Source organism: Mastigoproctus giganteus, chromosome 3 (assembly GCF_048544385.1).
Source record: "Mastigoproctus giganteus isolate SK-2022 chromosome 3, ASM4854438v1, whole genome shotgun sequence".
NCBI classification, from domain to species: Eukaryota; Metazoa; Arthropoda; class Arachnida; order Uropygi; family Thelyphonidae; genus Mastigoproctus; species Mastigoproctus giganteus.
Genome location: NC_143577.1, coordinates 253505082 through 253522588, shown reverse-complemented (window position 1 = coordinate 253522588; position 17507 = coordinate 253505082). Strand labels below are relative to the sequence as shown.

Below are 17507 nucleotides of genomic sequence, written 5' to 3'. Positions count from 1 at the left end.
CCTGGAAACTTGAGCTTTTTGTTCACCGGACAGCCTACACGCAGTTTACAGGTTGGTTGTTGTATGGTTTTAGGCATATCAGCAACTTAGACCATTGCGCCGTTTATAACATGCCTGTAAATTGCATTTGTTCTTTGGTGGATGAAAAACTCCAGTTTCCGGGAGAAAAAACGATGTTACCCTCGCCATAGACCAACTCACTCTTGATCTGATTATCAGCAGTAATTCTTCATGCATTAAGAATCTGCAGAAAAAGGAACTACTAGGTGGCATCGATCACAGTGTACTGATGTGGGATTTACTCAAAGAGGTAACTACCATCAGGGGTAAACGGAAGGGTTTATGCTTTCATAAAGGTCACTACATCTTCTGCATCCTGCTCACCATGTGAGAGCTGATCATATTGTTCCTCTTCCTGAAGTAAGTGTTCACAAAATGCACGGTGCAGCTCTTTAAAAAACTCAAACAGCATGTCTTTTTTCTTTCCCTTGCTGATCGTTTTTCAACTGCACCCTTGGAAGATTGTCTTCAGATGGAAGTGTCTTGAACATCATGTTTTTTTTTTCAAGACTTTTTTTCGTCAGTGGATCAAATGCAAAGTAACAAGATGTTTTTATGGCATGTGCCTTCTCATCAAATATTCTGATGTAATATACCTTATTTATCTGTAGTTGTTCAATGTTGATATAATTTTTATATAAACTGGATAAATCTATGAAATCTTCCTTTTTCATTGAAATTACATGAAACTTTTTACTCTGAACCCCAGGGGCTCACATCTGGTGAGTATGGGCTTTGCACACTCAGGGTCCTGAGCTGGATATCATCATTCTTCTCTTCCTTAGTGATTTCCTTCTATTTCTGAGACTCTCTCTCTCAGGATAACTCAGAAATTTTTTTTTTTAGCTGGTGCAGAAAAAGTCTTAGGCTTCCTTGCACCATATGGCCAATAATAATAATAACCTTCAAGTTCTGAGATCGTTGTTTTGCACGTCTTTCGTCACTTCTCAATCACTCTGAAGTCTCTGTAGCAGGATATGTAACTATGGCCATTTACATGATATTTCACTTCTATCGATGCAAAAAATTCTTCAGACACCAAGTAAATCATAGCTATCAACAACATGCAATTTTCGTTTTGTGCAGCAGTTATCACACCATTATCCAGAGGCCAACATTAAAAAAACAGGAAGCGATTTCATTACTGCCTCAGCCACCTTTGTGCCAACATGTAGCTGCTGCTGTTGTCACCAATATTAAGACACAAATTGTATGTAGACAGCTGACAGGAATAAAACATAGAACTATGAGTAAGCATAGGTACAAACATCGCTTGCCACAAGTCCACGAATGTACATCATGAGACTCACTGGCAGCAGTGAGTTTCGGAGGTTGTCTCATCAAGTCCTGCAACTTCTTCGCTTTACGTTGGTGAAGTTCCATTTCTGTCTTCACTTCCTTTTCTTCTTCATTAGAAGCACTTGAAATTTGTCACATTTTTTACGCCAACAGTTGGAGATGAAAATTTTAGTTTTGGAAAGTCCTTTTTTAAAAATGATGCAATAATAGCAATAGGATACCTTGCTCTCTGGGTATTTTCTCTTGAACTTGAGGTATATTCTATGAAAACTGAGGTCAGGGTTTAAATACTCAAATGAATTTTCCTTATATCTGTAGATTTGCATGAGGCAGGAATGAAGAAACGTGCTCGAAACTGATTTCACTCGTCCTCTGTGAACTTTTTTATGCTTATTTGTTAGGTTTCTTTCCCATCTCATCAGTATAAATGAGGCAGCCCCTCTTCTCCTGTAGAGTTTAACGTGTGAATGTAGATGCAAAATACTCATTGTTTGTCAACAACTTGCACAGGATTAATAGTTAAACCATCGATATCAAGTGGACCAATGTGATTCAAACCCTTCCTTCTACTGTTAATATAAGTAAAGAACGTTTTGCTTCTTTTCTTCGTATGCATTGCCAGAGATATCGTTATCTCCTTAGTTTGCCTAACCGCCTTTGTGACTTGATTGGAGGCTAGTTTATATCTACCATAGGCTTCTGCATCACTTAAAATTTATATGCATCCCATGCATTTTTCTTCTCTGCCATAAATGTTATCAGTTCATCTGAGATCCACTTAGAGCTACACCTCTAACATTATTTCTTAGCTGGTATGAAAAGCCTAGTCGCTTCTACAATTACTTCCCATTTAGAATTTGCTGTTGGTAACATCAGACAATCCCACTGTATAGCATTTATACTGTCTGAGGCCATTATAGTCACCCTTACGAAAGCATAGTAGATAAGGTAAAAAAACAAAAGTAGAAGGGGAACACACATGAACTGATGAAATTCCTGGATATCACATTCGCAGTAGCAAGAATACACACAACTCGTCATAACATGGTCTCAACAGTGACACACATACATCTGGCAGACTAGAGGTAGCAAGATTATGCACTAGCTGATCTGGACATGTGGATTTACTAAGAGGCTGTCTGGTGGACATCTAGTTACAAGCCTGCATAATACATTTGAAAGTTGTAATGTAGTGGTACTGCACCAAGTGATGAGATTCATCTGCAACCTAGTATTGCCTAGTGATACAGAGGGTCATCCATTCCTGAATGATGTGGATACCATACCTCAACCCCTGCTTACGTTGGTTCACACCTCGGTGGTCACCACCAGGCACTTATTCCAGTGTAATAAAGGGCAAACTGTCTGTATTTCAGCTTTAATCCATAAGGCAATTTTTCTCGAAATGCCAGTTAACGTGGATGATTATCAATGATCCACTACATTAACTATTGCTGTCCTTAGACATTTCTAGAAGTTTTGAATATACATTTGTTTTGCCTAACAATACCCTTCATTGATTTCCCATATTTATTTTTGAGAAATAGGCTTCTTCAACAGTTAATCTGACATGCTGTCCATGTTTAAAAATGCTGCATTCTGTTCCAAGGTCAAAGAGAAAGAGGTTGATCATGGGAGCAACAAAGAGAAAGAGGTTGATTGTGGGAAAAAAATTGCTTTTACATAAGGACAGACATAAAAGAAAAAATATTTATTGTGTAGGTTCTTTCATAAAAATGTACAGATCCAAATTGATATAAATGCTCATTAATACCTCTGAACTATTTTTTGTATGTCAAAGTATTACATAAAACAGGTGTAAGCTGGTTATGTATGGATTTTCTTTGGTGTTAAACTTGAGAAACAGAGCACAGGTTTTTGAACTGTTGTAGGGGTTTTGGGTGCATCAGCAACTTTGACCATATTGTGCCTATATATTGTCTGCAAATTGCGTGATCAGTGGTAAATTTTGTTTCTGTTGGATGAAAAACCCGAGTTTCTGTGGAGAAAACCATGCTCCTTGTCTGGGACCCACTAACTCAGCCATGTTGTGAAAAAGTTCATAAAAAATTTCTTTCATCATTGACAGAATATGAACTTAGATCTTTTCTACCCAGTGGGATGATTGTGTTTATACCAACTGTGCTAACTATGAGGCATTTTTGAATCAAAAGCCTTCTTAGTAACTACTTGTATGCATGTAAGGTGAATACTTTTAGTCATAACGCTACTTTGGATGTTTCAGCATATGAGGAGGAGAGGGGAAACACTTTACTGTGCACAAGATTGATTTTGTTTTAATTTTAATTTAATAAAACTTAGTTACACAGGTTGTGATAAAGAAAAACATTACCCCAAAGAAGGGTGCACCTCTGCAATATTACAGTAAGGAAAGAAACAATAGGTGGCTCAAGGTCATTCACTACACCTTTCTATCCCCATTCACTCTGTAGAGAGCATGATGGGTATCATGTTTTCTCCTTACTAGAGTTGCAATATCACCACTTTGTTTAATGAATGCTTGAAGTGCATTTCTTTCAGACAAAAGCTCTGAATCTCATCTTTTCTACTATGCAGCGTGAGTCATGCCCCTTGAGATTATGATGTGCATCATAGCAAGAACAAATGTTCACTTAAGATTTTGTGTACCAGACCAAAGTTCTGTATATCACAGAATTGCAAACGAGAATCATGGATGCTGCAGCATGTCAATACCTGAATGCACCTGGAGAAAAATCAATCATCTTAGGTATCCTACATGCAACCAAGGTTGCACATACACTGAAGAGTATTAATCATATAAATAAAATTAAGTTGTTGTATCAATAAAGTTTTTGTAAGCACGTCTAGCTTTTAGGACATGATAACAGACAAATTTCAAATCATTCAGATCTTTTAAGAATACACTGCAATACTGCAAGGTCTCCTGAGCAATTAAATCAAAATAAAATAAAATAAAAAGACACTGGTGCAATTCCATTTTATTAAAATAAAATATAACTTACAAGTAAGTTTCAAAAAATAAATCAGTTTCTCTAAAACTTTTTAACCAATTACAATAGAAATGTCTGAAATTATATACATGAAATGAAGGTCTTCAATGCAGAAATATACATGCTTGGTCACCTCAAGTGATGTATACTCAGATCACAATATAGAGGAAATCACATACCTGAAAAAAAAATAACGAACATTACTTTTCTTTTAATCTTTATGTAAAAAAATCTAACGTTAACTTACACTAAAAACAAAGTAATCCTGTATGGAAGCAATTAACATTTCATAGTCTTGTAGAGAACACTACTTAATGGAAAGCATTCACAGTAGGCACTGTAAAGATTATAAAGACAAAGAATAAAAACAAGACTATAAGGGCACAAAAGGTGATATAGTTGTACACGTTGGCACTAATAATATTAAGAGTAGGAGACCGGCAGAATTACTTAACAAGTACAGGTCACTGTTGAACAAAAGCCGAGAATTAGGGTTGAATTTGAAAGTGTCTGCAATTCTGCCCAGACACGATAGGAGGGAGTATATGATGAGAGCCTTGTCGATCAATTCGGCCCTGGAAAGATTGTGCAAGGCTCAAGGGGTAGAATTTTTTTCAGCCTGGACTGTACTTGTTAACAGGAGAGATTGCTTCTACAGGGATGGGATACACTTAAATAGAAAGGGTGCAAGAATATTTGCTGATGCTATCGAGGCAGTGTTAGGTGGGTCGGAAAACTGCTAGCTTGGGGGGAGACAAAGACCAATAGATTGACAGTAGCCACTGGCAGAGGTGAAAGAGATTCTTGCACTGCTTCTATTAGAATGAGCAGAAGCCTGAAAAACAAGATGCATGGTATTTCAGAGACTGCTGGGAGCCATTGCGGTACAAGTAAACACATGGGTTGTGTTAGGGTAGCTAAGAATAGAAACAGGTGCAGGTATACTTGCGTGTACACCAATGCTAGGAGTTTAGTAAATAAATTTGATGAATTTGAGGTATTGCTCAAAACATCGAAGGCAGATATTGTTGGGATATCAGAGACGTGGTGTCACACAGATATAAGGGATGCAGAACTGCAATTTGGGGAGTACAACATCTACAGAAAGGATAGACAGGATAGGAAGGGAGGAGGGGTTATGCTATTAGTTAAGAAACACATAAAAACCAAGGAAGTGAAGCCAGTCGACATCGCTGGACAGTGCAGTATGGAGTCAGTTTGGTGTGACATAAACATTGGGAGATCAAAATTGAGAGTAGGAGTGTGCTATAGGCCTAATGACTCTGATGAGTATAATAAGGAACTGTACAGGGAAATAGAGTGGGCCAGTAAATCAGAGTGTCTTATAATGGGAGATTTTAATTTCCCAGATATTGACTGGAATTTGGGGGCTGGTTACTCACACACTAGCAGGACTTTTGTGGATTTATTGGATGATTGTTTTCTACATCAGCATGTTCGGGAGGCAACTAGAGGGAGTAATACTCTTGATTTGATTATCAGCAGTGATTCTTCATGCATTAAGAATCTGCAGATAAATGAACCACTAGGTGGCAGTGATCACAGTGTGCTGAAGTGGGATTTACTCAAAGAGGTAACTACCATTAGGGGTAAAGGGAAGGGTTATTGATTCCGTAAAGGCGACTACGATGGACTGAGACAGTATTTAAATTCTATACAGTGGGACCAACTGATGATGTTACCAACAGCAAATTCAAAATGGGAAGCATTCAAAGAACTTATCTTGGAAGCTACTAGGCTTTACATACCAACTAAGAAATATCGTTCAAGGTTGAGGCCAAAATGGATGTCAGATGAACTAATGAGGCATATGGCAGAGAAGAAAAATGCATGGGATACATACAAATTAACACATGACACAGAAGCCTATGATAGATACAAGTTGATATGCAACCAAGTTACAAAGGAGGTTAGGCAGGCGAAGGCAGATTACGAGAAATCCTTGGCAAGGGATGCAAAGAAAAACAGCAAAGAGTTCTTTACTTATGTAAACTCTAGAAGGAAGGGAATGAATCAGATTGGTCCACTTGATATTGATGGGTCAAGTGTTGATGATCCTGCTCAGGTAGCTAACAAACTAAATGAATATTTTGCATCGACATTCACACATGAGGAGTTATTCAGCGAGGGGAATGCCTGAGGTGTATTCAACTCTAGCAGTAAGCTACAGAATCTTGAAATAACTGGGAGTAAAGTGGAGGAGAAACTGTTGAAGATAAACACAAGAAAGGCACCCGGGGTGGATGGGATCTATCCAGTTATATTAAAGGAGGCAGCAAAGGAAGTAAGCAAACCCTTAGCCATAATTATGAGAGCTTCCTTGGACTCAGGGGAGGTACCCATAGACTGGAAATGTGCAAATGTGACCCCAATTCACAAAGGAGGATCAAAGGCTGACACAAGTAATTATAGACCTGTGAGCTTAACTTCTGTTCCAGGAAAATTAATGGAGGCACTGGTTAAAGAAGCACTGCAGGATCATTTAGACAAGACTTCAGTTATAGTTCAGACACAGCATGGTTTTGTTAAGGGGAAGTCTTGCCTGACCAACTTGATTGGATACTATGATGCAGTCACAAAAGAACTGGATGCAGGGAATAACTTTGATATTATATACTTGGATCTTAGAAAGGCTTTTGATATTGTTGCACATGGAAGACTGCTACACAAATTGGAGCAGTGTGACATTGGAGGCAAATTGCTGCTATGGATAAAGGGGTGGTTGGGGGGGAGAAGACAGAGAGTGGTAATCAATGGACACTGCTCATCGTGGACTGATGTTATTAGTGGAGTCCCTCAGGGCTCAGTGTTGGGCCCATTATTGTTTTCTGTATTTATAAATGATATTGATGATGGTATATATCAAGCTTAATGTCCAAGTTTGCAGACGATACAAAGGTTGGCAGGGTTGTCAAGGACACTACTGACACTATGCTGCTGCAACAGGATCTGGAAAGGTTGAGCAGATGGGCTGAGAGGTGGCAAATGAAGTTTAACATTGACAAATGTAAAGTACTACACATGGGAACAGCAACCCCAGAGCAACGTATCAACTCTGTGGTACTACACTGACAGTGGTAGAGAATGAAAGAGACTTGGGGGTGGTTGTGCAGGCAGATATGAAGTTCTCTGAGCAGTGCAGAAGGGCTGCAAGAGTAGCTCATGGAGTATTGTCAATGATATACAGGAATTTTTCCAGCAGGGATAAGGAGGTGATTATTCCATTGTATAAGGCGATGGTCAGGCCACACCTAGAGTACTGTATACAGGTCTGGAGGCCTCATTTCAAGAAGGATGTAGAGCTGCTGGAACGAGTACAGAGAAGGGCAACAAGATTAGTGAATGGAACAAAGGGGTGCTCTTACGAAGAAAGGCTTAAGTTTTGCAAATTACAGTGTCTGGAGACTAGGCACCAGCAAGGTGATCTGATAGAGGTGTATAAAGCCTTGAATGGTTTAAGCATGCTCAATGCTGATGGGATTCTTCCTCTAGCTCAGAAAAATCACCTGAGAGGGCATAAATTCAAATTGAGGAAAGACAGATGTAGGATAGACGTGCGGAAATTTGCCTTTAGCCAGCGGGTGGTTGGTTGGTGGAACAGACTTCCATCCCTTGTGGTGGAGGTTGATAGCCTAAATAAGTTTAAGGCTCAGCTGGACAGGTATTTTGAACGAACAGAGGGGTGAAGTGGAAGTGGGTTTTTTTTTTTTTTTTTTTTGGCTGATGCTGCATAAGCTTGCTTTCTTGCATCAAATGCCTCTACTAATGCTAATGCTAATAAAGACAAAAACACTTCAGTTTCAACAGTCCACACCAAGGCACTATGGCAATGATGCTGAGAGGATAACCATTAACAATATGTACTAAGATTAACCCATTGGTAGTTACATTAAATTTTGTAACATCAGCTGTTGTGTGGGCACCTGGGAACATATTTTAGCATTAGGAGAGGGTGGGGGTACAATAAAAGGTAAGGTAAGCAGCAGCCATTATCAATCCACTGCAGGATGGAAGTCGCCTCAACAATTCATGTTGAGCGAAATGAACCATAATCTGCAATGCTGATCCAGTGCAGGTTGGCATGATCGACCGTATTTAGAAATCAAGGGTTTGAACCCTGGTCTACTCATATATGGTACTGCGCTCCCACTCCTGATCACTCGGCTACAGAGGGAGTAAAATAACAAGCATTATCATCAATGTTTGTTATTGCACCCCTCCCAGTCAACAGTTATATTCGCATGATAATACTAAAATATATTAAGTAATGGTAAAGTTATTTCGAAAAATATATTTTTGATTTTTGCACAACTAAAAACATCTACAGGAAAATCTTGAATAGTTTAATAAATATTATAGAAAATGAACATCTTAAAAATATTACATAACTGCCATGCTGATCCAGTGCAGGTTTACATGATTAACTGTATTTAGCAATCAAGGGTTTGAACCCTTGTCTACTCAAAGAGTATATATATGCTACTGCACTCCCGCCCCTGACCACTCGGTCATACTAAAATATAAAATGTATTATGTTCTGCTTAAAGCTAAGAGACTTTTTTCCTCCTTCAAGGGAGCCTCCAATCAGGTTTACGATGGCTCCTTGGCATTTCACTGTGCTCAGTGCCAGTAGTGTGTTTTTTTTTACATCATCTGAAGGATGTCATATGAATCAACAGACAGAATACTCAATGATTGGCTCATCAAGAAGGTACCCATGGGGCAACAGCAATACCAAAATTTGGGAAAAATTTCAAATTATTATATGCTTAAATAACAGAAGTATCAATTGCACAGAAGTAGACAGAAGACAATTTCAATATTTACAATAAATTATATGGGACTACACTTTTGATAAACCATATATATAGCCATACAAATCAAGCTTGTTTTATTTACTTACAAAGAGGGAAAGAATTCGTAGTAGTATTCCAGAAAAAACAAGAATTTTCTAACTCATTAGAAAAGCCTACCAATTTCTGTATTAATGTAAAAAATGAAAAAAAAAAAAAGTCCATGTTCCACTCCTACACTCATATAATTTGCTGTTTAGCAACTCAACAAAAATAATTTTCCAGACCATAATATACACTGCCCTACCATTAATATCCAGCTAATCCACCATTGATAGCTGGTCATGTTCTACCCAAGCACTACATGTTAGACAAACTATAAATACACTCATAGGCCTTTAAAGGAGACAGTCGTAAATGCAAGATAAGATACCTTGTTCAACAGAGTTAACAGACTTTCAGAATGGAATGATAAAAGGGTGCCACATAAGCAATTGGTCTGTATGTGACATTTCATCTGCATTAAACATCCCTAGGTCAACAACTGGCGTGATCTGCAAATGGAAACAGACTGGTGCTGAAATCATGAAATAACCCAAAAAATCTCTGAAGTTGACAGAACATAATGGGAGAATCCTGCAAAGAGTCAACCACTTGGAGTGCAGATCAATGTTGTCATGGCACAGGTGTGTGCCATGCCAACGTTGATCTAAGTGAGATGATTGAGATACACATCAGCACCGGTATAGTGCACAGGACACTGCATGATATGGGTTACAATGGTTGTGCAGCCATCTACAAGCCACTAATAATACTGACCAATGCCAGAAGACATCTAACTTGGCATAAGGCATACTATTCTTGGACCATAGACCAACAAAGCAGTGCTTAAGAGTGCCTAGTCAGTTACACATTCTACCAGTCTGACAGTCATGCCTAGGTGTGACTGATGCCCAGAGAAAGCTACTTGCTTGCCTGCTCATACCTGTACCAATAGGATAATGCTCAATGTCACACTGCTGCATTGTGACAGACATTGGCCTGAGGACATAAGTATCAAAAAGTTGGGCTGGCTAGTCCCAGACCTCAATCCTATGGTGAACTTTGGGATGAATCCGATTGTTGCATATGTGAGGAGAAAGAGTTAAACTAGTCAAAAAACAGAGATGAACTGGTCACCAGTCTGAAGACTGAATAGGGAAAAATATCAGAGAATATAAAAACTGACAGTGTTCCATGGAGACTAGAGGCTGTCATAAAAGCTAAAGGTTTCAGCAAGCATCAGATTTCTTGTAAATAAAGGCTTTTAAATTTTTAGATATGTAGGTGTCCGGGTATTAATGGTAGGGCAGTATAATTTTATGTTTTCTCCATAAAATTAAATCGGGGAAAAAATGTTTTTGCTACTTTCAACTTGAAAAACAGATAAACTTACCTCACAGGTAATAATCAGGTTAGCAATTTCAGCAAGATTGCTTATGGAAAAGTATGGAGAGCCATAACAGTTGTTATTATGTAAATCCAGACCCTGTTGCAATTGTTCTTTAACATTATGAAGAGTGAGACCATCTTGCTATATATATAAAAAAAATGTATAATATAAATAATAACACAAATAACATTACTGTCTGACATAAAAGTTCCTAGCTGGGAGAAAAAAATCTCTCTCCAAAAAATGTAAAGAAATTCATTAATAAATTAAAATAACTATAAACCTATTCAATTTCTTTGGTTAGGGGAACTCTTTCCATTTCCTGAATTAGTTATAATAAAAGTGGATCATCTAAGGTATTCCTTGAGAAACATGGAGCATAAGTAAACTGTGTTGTTTGAAGATAATAAAGCACTCAAAACCTACGTTGGTATTATTATGTTTATTTCCAAATTGGAAATATGCACATAATGGAGTCAAACATTTTGTGGTATTTTCTTACCACTTCTTCAGTAACTGAAAAGAGAGTAACTGAGGGTTATTATTATTATGGAACCGGCTAAAAAACACTAGCATTAATAACAAATTTCTTCTAGTCTCCTTCGACATTGATAACATGTTCACTAATATTTCATTAGAAGAGACCAAGGCTATTCTACACCAAATACTAGGTGACCAGATACACCCCCCCCCACACACACACACACACACCAAGCCCTAGATATTTCACATTCTTGACTTAATAGACTTGTCCATAGGAGAAGGTTACTTCAGCTTCAAAAATTACCTATATAATCAAAAACAAGGTTTAAGCATGGGCAATCTACTCTCCCAGCTACTGGCAGAGATTTATATGAATTCCCAAGGCCATACAAAAAGCTACCTTTAAACCAAAAGTATGGATTAGATATGTAGATGATATCCTTACCATTTGGCTGCACAGAATTGAGGAGAACTCAACAACTTTCATCTACATATTAATAGCCTACATCCACACATCTCATTCAAAATCAAATCAGAAGAAGACAAACTATCATTTATTGACCTACTACCAAGTAGAACTAACAAGACCATTACAACACAAATTTATAGAAAACCTACTGCCACAGGATCTGTCCTCTGTTTCTCATCCAACCATCCCTTTAAACAAAAATAGGTTCTGAAGGGCTTTGTCCTGATGGCCTATTGTCACTGCAAAGGCAAGATCTAAAGGACGAAATCCTAGAGATAACACACGCACCACATGTCAGTGAAGAAATAGCTCTAATAACTAAAAAACAAAATTTTAACAGGTATACTAAAACCACAACAATAAAAGACATATTAAAAAATCCCCATCTCGACCTCCCTCTCTCCAAGACCCTCACCACTACAAACTCTATATAGGACAAAAAGAAATAAACACGTAGCCAGAGTAAAAGAACACAAGGACATCGAAAAAGGCAGAGTAAAAAATTCAGACCCAGTTTTCCTTCCATACATGGACAAAGGACCAGAAATGGGCATTTACAAAATGTCAGTACTGGCCACAAACGGATAGCATAACCATAGAGACCACAAAGAAGTCTTTTTAATAGAAGCCACAGATAACATTAACCACAATAAAGGAATTTAGATTGAAAACTAAGAAGTAGACTACAACCTAGATTAATCCCTACCCTAGAAACAGAAGTTCATAACTGATAAAGTTTTCTAACAATATTATTTAGATAATATAATTTAGTTTATTTATTTCTATTTATTTAATTTTTATTACATATCCTTAAATGTGTATCAACATTCCCCATTAAGCCAATACTCTGCAGTAATGATATCCTCATGGCACAATACACCCTGGGATTGAGACTACAAAGATAATCCCTTAGACTCTTGTACTGAAATGATCTTTTGTGAGGGTGATATTGCAAAGACAGCTGGTAAGTGTTTGCATATTATTGTTATTTACTATATAAAATTAATCTTAAACAAAAATTATTTGATTTAGATCTAAATTTGATGTACTAAAACTTAATTCTATTTAATTTTACTAAAATGTGTTAAGAAAATATTACAAAACATTTGACTCCATTATGTATATATTTCCAATTAGAAATAAAAATAACAAAACCAATGTAAATTTTGAGTGCTTTATTATCTTCAAACAATAAAATTGGAACAATACTGATTTTTGATTACGGGGAAGTTCGTGTATATATTTTTTAATGGGTTTAAATTCTTTTCTCAATGCTTTAAGAAATTGCCCCTTTGTATCTTGTTATTTATTATGGCTAAAGAGCTTGTGTTACTATCATGCTCTAATTTGTAGTTTAACCCTAGAACTCCCAAGGAGGTCCAAAATTGCCCACGACTTTTAATTCTTCCTGTATCTACTAAAGTTTTCATCGAAAAATCTCTAAAATAAGTGTAATTGTCATTTAAGGTATGTATTTCATTATAGTATAACTGTGTTACTTTTTTTTCAGAAAAACAGGTACATATTTTACAGTGGGCAGTTTTTTTACCCCCTTGGGATTAGATGTTACTGATTTTTATTTGATAAAAATTGGTAACATCTAATTTATTGTGTGTAAGTAGGTATTGCTACTCACACACAATAAATAAATTTACGTTTTGCTAAACGGATTCACCCATGCTGACCTTGTTTTAGTTTTGTCTAATTTTTTAAACATAATTGCACATAAGCATAAGAAAAACCTCATTTATACAAGAAACAATTTACAAAAACTGCATTTTGAAATGTACCTACACATTTATCTCTCAGTTGAGCAATTTATTACTTTAGATCATTAATGAAAAATGAGTGCAAGAGATAGGACACTGACTGAATGAGGGCTTGAAGAGATTCTTCAACAAAGTGACTTTTATGATAGTGATCTGGACGAAGATGTATCTGAAAGTGAAAATGAAATAAACATGGTAGAAAGTGAGACAGAACCACAAGACTCACCTGATGACAAAGACTGCTTATCAAATCAACATTAAAGTGTTTTGACTGCAAAAGGCAGACATCGATACAGCACAGTTGTACGAAGAGAAAATTGTAGAGTTCCACAAAATATATTTGATTTATAGAAGGTTTGACAAACGGTAAAACCAACAATGTGTTAGACATCTTCAAAAAGTTCTTGCCAATAGAAATTATAGATATGATTGTTCGGTTTACTAATGATGAAGCAGAGAGAAAAGGTGTTGAGAAAACTAATGCTACTGAGATGTATGCATTTCTAGGCATACTAATAGGAACTGATCATGATACAAAATTATCAATTTATTATTTATGTTCAAATGTTTTTGGCCGAAATATCAATATTGGTGCAAAGAGTAGAAATAGATTCATTGAAATATTGAAAGCAAATAACCAACAATAAAGATAATTTTGTTTGCAACAACTTGTTTTAATATTATTTTAATGAAATGAAATGAAACAAAACTTGTACATTTTTCGAAAACAGAGTGCCAAAAACATGTGCAGGCAAAAAGTGCCTCCCCCCCTGGGAATAGATATCAATCTATCATACTTTTTTTCCCCCTTCATCTAAATGTGTTACTAATGCAATGATTATCCAGATTCTGCTATATGCATTTATTTGGCAATGTTTTTATTTACATCATTCTCTTTTCACTATAAAATGCAACTAGGAATTTTGGAGGTTATGATAACTACCTCTACATATTGTTAGCACCATAAGAGAGGAGTAATAAGAATGTGGAAATAGTATAAGAAGCACAGGGGAGGTTTTAAGTTTATACATTGGATCAAAATAGTCATAATACAATTTGAAATGTTTAGAAATACATGATCAAGAATTTGAGGTTGAATCTCAAGTATTACTAAATATTAAGGTGTCTTTTAAATTAAGGAACTCTTGATATTCTGAATACATCAAGGTTTGGAGAGAAACTGGTTTCAAGAACATCTCAAGAACACCACCATTTGGGGATAGAAGAGGGAGCTTTTTTATCTCTGAGTATGGAGTAGAAAAAAAAAAATAATAGCCTATGAATCAGATTATGCAGGCTTTAATGGAGTGCATTTAAATTTAGAACATTATAAATGCTATAAGGAAAAATCTCAGTTTGTTTACATGCAGGAAAGTTAATTGTCAAAAAAATGACTAAATTTAGAATTCTGCTAACTAAAGAATGTACATATTTAAATGGAAACAGATATCTCAAAGGGATGCCGTACAGATATAGGTTCTTCAAAAATTAGGTCAAAGGTTGGTTAACAGACTGGTTATTTCTAAAGCATGATAAAGCAAGAAAGGTGTCTTTTAAATTAAGGAACTCTTGCTATTCTGAATACATCAAGGTTTGGAAAGAAACTGGTTTCAAGAATTAAGATAGATTTCTTGTTGGTTAGGATTTATGAAAATTTAAGCTAAAGATGTATAAAGAGTAAAAAATTTCAGGAATACACTGAACACTTGCTTTTATAGATGTCTTGTGTTAATTTAATTTCTGTCAAGGGACAGACTAGACACAATCTCGTTAAAGTAATTCACTGTTCTTGGTTCATTATTCTGTTTGAACTCCTGAGTGCAACAGCTATCTACCTGGGTTTATGTGTTGCAAAGTAGGGAAACCTCAAATGTATATATCGTGTGCCGCTTGGAATTTAAAGCTGACTAAAAAGGAACACACAAATTTGGTGCAGTCAACAGGATCAGGATTAGAAATTATCTGTAGAGAGCTGTTTAAACAGTTGAGAGTTACAGAACCATTCAAAAAATTTGATTTGTCAAATATGCTTCAAACAGCAGAGTTAGATCAGACTGTTGACTTCACATTTTTACAAATGCTGAAGCGAGGCAATTTAAATCCTTTTGTTTAGGAATGAATTTTATCAAGTCACTAGGATATTTTTAAATCATAGTGACTTGATACAGCTTTTAGCAGTGTTCCAGAATATCCCGTGACAGTATTTCTGGTCCAAAATAGGGTCAAAAACACCATGAATTGTCCAGATACACATGTAGTTGCTGTGATCCATTCACATCTACAAAGTAGGGCCAGACTGTTTAATTTAGGACTGCCAAAGTATAAGGAGACAAATTCATACCTAGAACTCAAACAAATACTATGCAGAAATCATTCCACACTTTATTTTTGTAAACAGTTTAAACAATAATGCTTGGTCGCTTGCTAGCTCTCTCTCTCTCTCTCTCTCTCTCTCTTCAATGAACATACTGAGTATCTTTATTGTCTAGGAAGCAGTGAATTACAATAGCAGTACTCTGGTTTTGTATAAAATATATGAGATCACTGGTATGACTGCTGCACAATAAAACTCGCAGGCTGCCACAAAAAATGTACAGCCCATTGTTAACTTCTCTGAGAAGAATATTACAAAAAACAAAAAACAAAAAAAAAAAAAAAATTATTTTTATTTATTGTCACCTAATGATGTGTTATTTTTTTTCCTTCACTGGAAAATAAGTGAATTTTGTTGCAGGTTTGTGTTGTCCATAAGTAATAATAATGTCATTAAGCTTGTAAATTATCCTGTTGCATGGACATGAAGGGTAGACAGAGAGAAATTGCTGTAGAGATCAATAATAATTATCTGAAAAAAAAAAATCCAATATCTCAATTAGCAGCAGTAGAATATTTTTAAAAAATTTAAGGAAAGAGGCTCGTGGCAAAGAACAGGCTCGTGGTAATCACGGCAAAAGTTCATATAAGCCTCAGAAAATTAATTAGATGTACAGCTGCTGAACTGGATATTCCAAAGAGTAAAATATTGATATGTTGATATTGATTTCAGACTTTATGGACCCTGTCTAATGAAGCATGGTAAAGTTAGGTAAAGGCTCTCTGTCATTGAGAATGCTGCAACAAATTTTACTATTGCTAGGTCTGTATCTATTCATTTTTCTTTATGTGTTTATTTCGTGACTGTTTCTGAAGTTCATTTAGTGACTGTTTATGATTTATTTAGAGAATGTGTACTAATTTGAAAACATCTAGTTATTTAAAAAAAAAAAAAAAAAAAATCAAATGTTTACTGAAAATGCAGCCTAGATCATGATGTAGCATATTGTGTTCTATCTATTAATAATAAAGTGGATTACTTTTACTCCAGAAATATACATTCCTGTTATGGACACTTCAATATGTTACTCATTTAACTCAGAAAAAAGTGTTATCGTGTAAGGAAGCATCATAAGCACCTTGAGTAACTTTGAACACTGCTGCATTTCTGTTTCACAGGTCACAAGGTGACCTGTGAAACAGAAATGCAGCAGTGTGCAAAGCCCATGTTTATCACTGTAAAAACAGGGGTCCGAAGGATTTCAACTGAAGAGTACACATTAAATACATTGTTGGCATTGTGATTTTTGAACTACTGAAATTGGATGATTGTTTCTGTAGTGACTTTTTTGCAGGCATTTCAACACTGATGCCACCATGCTGCATATTGTTTCAGTCCTGCTGACAATTATCCAGTCCATTTTTAATCCAGAACTATTCTATACATTCACTTGTGTCAGCCATATGAAAAAAAGAATATTAATTGTCTGCACTTGATACTGACAATATCTACACACAACTTCAAATAAAAAATGTAGGGATAACAATGCTTTCAGACCACCCTGTACATTCCATTATGAATTGCTTACCCTTTTATTTGAAGGGGTGCAGAGAGATTCCTTTCTTCAGCTGAAATAATACTGTATTTCTTCAATTCTAAGACACACCTTTTCCCCCCTATAAACCTCTCTAAAAACGGAATGCATCTTAGAATCGATGGCGTCTTACAATCGCAGTTTTTTCTAGAATTTCCTCAGGCTTTGCACATGGCACCACGTTTTGTTTTTACACAGAAATCCCGCTTCCAAGTTTGACCGTTATCGCATTCTCCAATTCCATTGGAGAATAAAGTTTGCTTGTTGTTATGTTATTTGG

The 17507-nt window shown here is 36.2% G+C and overlaps 1 protein-coding gene across 1 annotated transcript in view; it reads right to left on the bottom strand.

Annotated features, from left to right (window-relative positions):
• Positions 1-4409: 4409 nt before the first annotated feature.
• LOC150089058 (RPA-interacting protein A-like) overlaps positions 4410-17507 on the bottom strand; it is a 61735-nt gene continuing 48637 nt past the window's right edge. The window contains exons 6-7 of the mRNA XM_090371033.1: positions 10602-10739; positions 4410-4531 (exon numbers count right to left, since the gene is read on the bottom strand). Coding sequence (XP_090227159.1) covers positions 4502-4531; positions 10602-10739 — 168 coding nt within the window. The 3' untranslated portion in view covers positions 4410-4501. The remainder of the gene's footprint in view (positions 4532-10601; positions 10740-17507) is intronic.